The sequence below is a fragment of the Nicotiana sylvestris genome, chromosome 8 (genome assembly GCF_000393655.2).
Source record: "Nicotiana sylvestris chromosome 8, ASM39365v2, whole genome shotgun sequence".
Classification (NCBI taxonomy): Eukaryota; Viridiplantae; Streptophyta; class Magnoliopsida; order Solanales; family Solanaceae; genus Nicotiana; species Nicotiana sylvestris.
The window spans coordinates 148,112,350-148,120,497 of record NC_091064.1 but is presented as its reverse complement, the minus strand read 5'-3'; the positions used below and the strand labels follow the sequence as shown (position 1 = coordinate 148,120,497).

Genomic DNA, 8,148 nt, shown 5'->3' with positions numbered 1-8,148 from the left:
CAAATCGATAACCTTCAACGAAACTCATTTTCTTTGATTTGTTTACCCTTTAACCTTCATGGCATTTACTTATCGCTTGTTATAAATAGCATAAATGCTTATAACCTCAAGATAATCTCATCCCCGAGTCTACGTCGATTAACTTACGACGAAACTTTTACAATGCGGGATATAACAGTAGGTGTTTCCACAAGATCTCACAAACGGACCCATGAAATCAATACCTCACACATCAAAAATTTCTATCTCCAAAATGGTGGTGAGAGGCATTTCATTTTTCTTTGAGATTCCACCGGCCCTTTGGCATTCATCACAATGCTTGACAAGCTCACTAGTATCTTTGTAAAGAGTAGGCCAATAGAATCCACAACTCAACACTTTTGCCGCCGTTCTAGCTTCACCATGGTGACCAGCATATGGTGAAGAGTGGCAAGCCTCAAGAATTTCTACTTGTTCCTCCTCCGGCACACATCTTCGAAGCACACCATCGGTACAAATTCGGAAGAGACATGGTTCATCCTAATAATAGTCAAGGCAATCCCGTTTGAGCTTCTTCCTTTGGTTTGAAGAGAACTCATTCGATACAATGCCACTCACAAGATAATTTGCTAAATTGACGAATCATGGCATCTCGATCATTGAAGTTGCTAGAAGCTGCTCGTCGGGGAAGGAATCATTGATATCAAGGCCGTCATATGGCCTCCCTTCCTCCTCCAATCGAGACAAGTGGTCCGTCACTTGATTTTCACTACCTTTGCGGTCTTGGATCTCTAGATCAAACTCTTGAAATAAAATCACCCACCCATTAACCTCGCCTTTGAATCCTTCTTGCTCATTAAGTATCGAAGAGCTACATGATCGGTGTGGACAATCACCTTAGTACCCATCAAGTACGGGCGAAACTTCTCCATAACAAAGACAATAGCAAGGAGCACTTTTTCAGTCATCGTGTAATTGACTTGGGCATAATTCCTGGTCTTACTAGCATAGTAGACCGGATGGAAGATTTTGTTGATTCGGTTCCCTAAAACTACTCCAACCACCACATCACTTGCGTCATCACATGAGCTCAAAAGGCAAGCTCCAATCCGGTGCGGGGATAATAAGAGTAGTTGTCAATTTGAACTTTAGCAATTCAAATGCCTTCATGCAATCCTCATGGAAATGGAATTTGGCATCATTCTCCAAAAGCTTACACTAGGGGTTCACCACTTTGGAAAAATCCTTGATGAATCGGTGAAAGAACTCTGCATGACCCAAGAAGCTCCTCACTCCCTTCACGAATGTAGGGGTGGGAGTTTAGATATCATATTAATTTTGGCCTTGTCGACCTCAATACCATACTTTGAGTTTTTGTGGCCGAGGTCAATGCCTTCCCTGACCATGAAGTGACATTTCTCCCAATTCAATACCAAGTTCTTCTCTTCACATCTTTCCAAGACTTTATCCAAAATTTTCAAGCAAACATCAAAAGAATTCCCAACCATGAAAAAGTCATCAATGAAGACCTCAAGAAAATCCTCCACCATGTCGGTGAAGATAGCCATCATACACCATTGAAAAGCCGCTGATGCATTGCATAACCCAAATGGTATCCGAGAGAATGTGAAAGCACCATAAGGACATGCGGAAGTAGTCTTCTCTTGGTCCTCCGGAGCAATAAGAACTTGATTGTAGCCGGAATATCTATCAAGGAAACAATAGAAAACACGACTGGCCAACCTATCAAGTATTTGATCAAGGAAGGGAAGTGGGAAATGATCTTTCCTTGTGACTTTGTTGAGCTTGTGATAGTCTATACACACTCTCCACCCGATCACCATTCTTGTAGGAATCAACTCATTCTTGTCATTGGTAACCACAGTCATGACCCCTTTCTTTGGGACATATTGCACCGGAGAAGTCCATCAACTATTGAAAATGGGGTAAACAACCCCGGTATCCAACCACTTTATAATCTCTTTTTTGACCACCTCTTGTATTGCTTCATTTTTCCTCCTTTGATGTTCAACGGAGGGTTTAGAACCCTCCTCCAAATTAATCTTGTGCATGCAAAAGGCTGGGTTTATGTCCCGAATATCCGCCAATGTCCATCCTATAGCTTTTTTCCTCTTTTGTAGCACTGCCAATGTGGAGTCTACCTGCACGTTAGTCAAACAAGAGGAAAGAATAACCGGTAAAGTAGAACAAGGGCCAAGGAATTCATACCTGATATGCAAAGGTGATGACTTTAACTCCAAAGTGGGAGGCTCCTCGATTGAGGGCTTTGTTGGAGGAGTCTTCCGGTTTTCAAGATCCAAGAATAACTTGCGGGGTTCATAACTATACGACCCTATTCCTTGCAATGCATTCAAACATTCCACATAGCCTTCTTTCTCGTCATCATTATCAAGGTTGAGCAAAATGGCTTCCAAAGTATCCTCAATATTCATTGTGGCACTAGAATCATCAATAATCACATCGGTCACCAAATCCACGAATGAATAAACTTCATTGATATTCGGTTGCCTTATGGATTTGCGCACATGGAAGACCACCTTTTCATCACCCACCCGGAAAGTGAGCTCACCGGCTTCCACATCAACAAGAGCCTTCCTCGTAGAAAGGAAAGGTCTACCCAAGATAATAGGAACCTCATAGTCCACTTCACAATGAAGAATCACAAAGTCCGCCGGGAGGATGAACTTGTCAACACGAACCAACACATCATCAATAATATCCAAATGTCTCTTCATAGTACAATCTGCCATTCGTAACCTCATTGATGTGGGTCTTAGTTTCCCAATTCCCAAAGTTTTGAACATCGAATAGGGCATCAAGTTGATACTCGCCCCAAGATCACATAAAGCTTTGGCAAAGTCGGCATTTCCAATTGTATATGGGATTGTGAAAGTGCCCAGATCTTCCAATTTAGGAGCCATTGAGTGCACAATTGCACTCACTTGATATGTCATCTTTATAGTCTCACAATTCATCTACCTCTTCTTTTCCACCAAGTCCTTCATGAACTTTGCATATCCCGGCATTTGTTCTAACGTCTCAACCAATGACACATTAATAGACAAACTCTTCATCATGTAGATGAACTTTTTGAATTTGTTCTCGCTATTTTGCTTGGCAAGCCTTTGAGGATATGGAGGAGGACGCCTTGGCATTTGTCACGACCTAAATCGGAGGGCCACAACGGGCACCCGTTGCCTTACCCAACTGAATACCAAAGTAACGTATCTTTCTTATCATACCATCATGGGTAAATGGGCCGGAAGGGACGTCATGATATAACCAGAATAAAACATAAGGGAATACTTGACATAGGACGACCCAAGATGTAATACAAACTTATACATGTGGCATACGGTCCTATAAGAACGAAAATGAACACTCGTACAATGAACATAGGCCGGCAAGGCCATACAATCTTTCATATACATGACATCTGTCTACAAGCCTCTAAGAGTATATACACATCATAAAGGTGGGGACAGGGCCCCGCCATACCAATCAATACATGTCCAAATCATACTGACCAAATAGGAAACTCCGGAGCAAGTGGAGTGCACCAACACCTTCCGCTGAGCTGATAGCCTACTAGGAGGAATGTTAACCTATCTATCGGAACATGCGGGTATGAAATGCAACGTCCCCAGGAAAAAGGGACATTAGTACGAATAAAGTACTAAGTGTGTAAGGCCGGAAAGAATAAACAAGAACAATAATGTAAAGAGAGATAGATGATATACAACTTGTAACATCTGAGTGCCTCTAGGGGCTACTAATATAAAATGCATAATACATATATATAAACTTTTAAAAACATACGCCTCTGTGGGCATCATCATCATCATATCGTACCCGGCCTTAAAGAGGACTCGATAAAAATGTGTCCGGCCATCATAAGGCTCGGTAGAATCGTACCCGGCTATGTAGAGCTCGGTAAACCCAACTGATCAGTGGTTGCACAATAGGTGCCATACCCGGCCGACTATAGCGCAGCTCAGTAGAGTAAAATAGATACTATATATAGTGCATACTAGACTCATGGAATCACATTCTAAACCTTTCGATGTGACTTAAGGTCTTGCACCTTCGATTAACATTATGGAAATCCATACCCTCAATATGAACCTCAGTAGGATTCAAGGATCATACACACTTGCTTAGAATAACTTTATAGGGAATGAACAACATGGACAACCTTAGTTGCTAGGAGTAGATCCGTTATGAAATAGCGTATTCATTTCACTTTAGATCATGCCAAAATAAAGAAGAATGTGCCTTAACATATCTTAAATCCATTGAGTCATAATACCTTCCAAGCAACTTTTCAAACAAGTCAACTCAATCTATCATAGTATAAGAAGATTCAAAATCAGTGCTGAGCATATGCTAAGTCTGTAACTTAAGCTAGTAGCTCATTTACGTAAATTCGAGCAGCATCTCCCCTGTAACAAAGGCCTCCTCCAATACCATATACCAACAACAACAACTAGAGAAATTCGTCAACATATAAATATCAACAACAAGACACCATATAACAACAACAAGTCATAACTACATCACGACGAGAAAGCTCTGATTGGAATCCGTATAACCCATATCACCCCTTATAGACTTCTTACATTAACCTAAAAGTATCATTAACATGATAATGAAGTCATTAATCAATGATTCCATCCCTATACAATATATTTATAACAAAGGAAACAATCCACAACTCCAACTATATTCAATTAGTAACTTTATTCACTAGTTCATGCCAACTCCATCCATTTAACTTAATCAACATCAAGATAACCTTAAGCACATGCAAGAACACAATACACACACCTCCTACAGTAACTTCAAGTTGAAATCCAAGTTATATTCATCTTACAACAACCCTTAATGGCAATACAACACCATAGAAGTGACTTAAGCTAATCCAAGTATTATTTTGTAGTTTATCATCCTAACAACTTAACCAACATACAAAAAAGCTTAAGCACAATTAGTAGGTTGTTATACTCACTTTATACAGTAGCAACAACTTGGAATTTTAGCAAAACACAGCCCACAACAATCCTCAATGACAACACAACCTCAAAGAGGTGTTGTTCTTCACTAGAACTAAGTTTTCATATTGAAATATGGTGTAATTACTTTGGAATCACTTCAAACTCTTGTGGTATCTGTTTAGAAGGGTTAGGAGAAGTTTGGAGATGAAGTTAAGTTGAAAATGAGTTAAAAATAGGCGTCCAAATCGTTTATAAAGTGAAGTAGGTCGACCACCACCTAAGTGGGTCCCATTGGGAACTCCTTGCGCGGTCTCACAAAAACGCGAATATCTCTCTACCTGTTGTCATATCGATGAACGGTTTAATGTGTTAGAAACTAGACTCATAGATATTCAATTTGGTAGGTAGATCACGCCATAATTCCAAGTATATTTGTAGAAAAGCTCAGCTACATTTGACCTAATTTTCGGCACATTTATGAATGTAACTTGTGATGACCTTTGCCAACTTTTGTTCCACAACTTGCTTGCCTTCAAAACGTAGCACATGACTATCACACGACTAAAATAACTTATAGAATAACCTCCTTATAATGTTAATAACCCTAGTCTCACCCCAAAGTACATGTTATAATATTCCAAAGTTGTCGACTTTCGACGAAACTTATTTTCTTCAATTGGTTTAGCTTCTAAGCTTTACAACCCTCTTGGTACTCGTTATTCATGATCTTAAATATTTGTAACCTCCAAGGAAACATGATTAACTTACTTTATTTTCTTCCAAATATAATCTTATTTCTGAGCTTACATCTATTGACTTACGACGTACTCTCACATACGGAAAAAATGTGGTGTAACAGCATTGGTGCCTTTGCCTTTGGCACTACTGGTTCCAGTATGTCAACTATGTTCTCCCTAGATGGGTTCATTTCTTCTTGAGTCTCCTCCACATTGTCTTCAATATAAATACTCACCTCATCATTTGCTTGCACTTCATTGCTTGGCATCTCATTTTCTTGTACCAATTGTTCATCGTCTACAACTTTCTTTTGACTTAAGGTGGTTGCATCCCCACCTTTTCACTCCTTGTAGTCACGGACATGGCATGTCCCGTGATTTCCCTTTGGGTTCACCACCATATCATTTGGTAGTGCCCCCTTAGGATGAGTGTTCAAAGCTTGCGAGATTTGGCCCAATTAAACTTCTAAATTGCGAATTGATGTGTTATGAGAGGCTAGTTGAGCATCGGAGTCGGCATTCTTCTCCATCATTTGTTTAACATGTTCTCAATTCATCCCATCTCATTGTTGGAAGAGATTGAACCTTGAGAATGATAAGGAGGCGGGTTGCTCGGTTGTTGAAACATCGGGGGCCTTTGAAAACCTGACCCTCGATTATTGTTGTTGTTCCACCCTCCTTGGTTGTTACCTCCCCAATAACCTTGATTATTTCCACTCCAATTTTCTTGATTATTTTGACCATTCCAATTTCCTTGATTGTTCCAATTCCCTTGGTTGTTTTTATTGTTCCAATTACCTAGATTGCTTGAATTCCAATTTCCTTGTGGTCTCCATTGTTGTCGATTTGGGCCTTGATTGTTGTTTCTTTGCCCTTGGAATTGTTCACATATTGTACTTCCTCCTCTTGTTCATTGTATTGTCCATCTTGATCAAATTCACTATCATCTTGCACATAGTTCTTAACCCGGTTTTGTGCTTGAGGACCTTTTGCCTTCTCTTGTTTACCATCATACTAAGTCCCTACATTGCATTTACTTGCTTTGTACATTGCACTTGTTAAAGTTGAGCTTTGGCTAGTTGATTCATTGTGGTGGTCAACTCGGCAATTGCTTGCTCATGATCATGTAATTCTTTATACAAGTGAATCATATTTGGATCGCCTTGAGGAACATTTGCTCTACGTTGCCATACCGATGAAGTATCCGACATTTCATCAAGAATCTCACAATCTTCTGCATACGGCGTTGTCATGAAATTTCCACTGGCAAGTTGGTTGACCGCGCATTGATTAGTAGTATTGATCCCCTATAGAAAGTTTGTTGAATCATAGCCTCCGTCATGTCATTGTTTGGGCATTCTTTCACTATAGTACGGTACCTCTACCATATCTCATGCAAAGGCTCATTGGGTTGTTGTTTGAAAGCTAGAATCTCATCCCTAAGCATTGAATATGCCCGTGAGAAAAGAAATTGGAAATGAATTTCTCGGCCAATTCATCCTATATATGGATAGAATGATTTGGCAACCTCTCTAACCAATCCAAAGACTTCCCCCGTAGCGAGAAAGGGAATAGCCTCAATTTTAAAGCATCCTCAGAGACGTTTGTCTGTTTACTCCCCCAGCAAGTGTCAACAAACCCTTTCAAGTGCTTGTATGCATTTTAATTCGAAGGCCCGGTGAAGAATCCACGTTGATCCAACAACATAAGCATAACATTTGTGATTTGAAAATTTCTCTCCCTAATGCGGGGCAGTACTATGGCACTTGCATATCTTTCATTAGGCAACACACGGCATACCGCCGCTCTTGGAGGAGGTGGGGGTGGAACGGGAACATTTTCTTGAGGTGGCCGGCCTCGTTTATTTGCTTAAGGTTCAAGAGGAACCTCATCAACTTGGTCATTATCCCTGTCATCCCCCAAAGGCACGTTTCCAAAAGGATCATTGTTGTTGAGAGCCGTTGTATCACCTATAATTGTTTCACAAAAAGATTAGTAAACCGGAAGGAAAGGAATACAAATCACACATAAAACCAAATATATAGCTAAATCCGTTTTTAGCTCCCCAACAATGGCACCAAATATTGATGTCTCCCAAGTTCACACCTCAAATTGGGGTTTTGAAACGGTTGATGCAATTATAATTACCCAACTAGGAGTCGGGGTCGAATCCACAGGGAGCATAGATGGGATTAGTGGTATATATTTGGACTAAGCGCGTAAGGTGTCTAAGTTTCACTTCCACAAACTTTGTTTTGATTCTACTTCTAAATTATGCTACAGTTTGCAAATATAAAATATGAAACTAGAGAATAATTTTTTTGAGGTTGTTTTTCAAATATGTAAAAGGTCTAGGGCTGTGACTTCCACCTAGGTGGTTGCTTAATGGGTTGTGAGCTTTAGAGCGAGTTTCATTG

At 40.1% G+C, this 8,148-nt stretch overlaps 1 protein-coding gene across 1 annotated transcript; it reads right to left on the bottom strand.

Annotated features, from left to right (window-relative positions):
* Positions 1-1,907: 1,907 nt before the first annotated feature.
* LOC138875820 (uncharacterized) lies at positions 1,908-2,954 on the bottom strand. The gene has a single exon (XM_070154691.1). It carries the CDS (start codon positions 2,952-2,954, stop codon positions 1,908-1,910), a length of 1,047 nt encoding a protein of 348 aa, XP_070010792.1.
* Between the last annotated feature and the right edge of the window lie 5,194 nt (positions 2,955-8,148).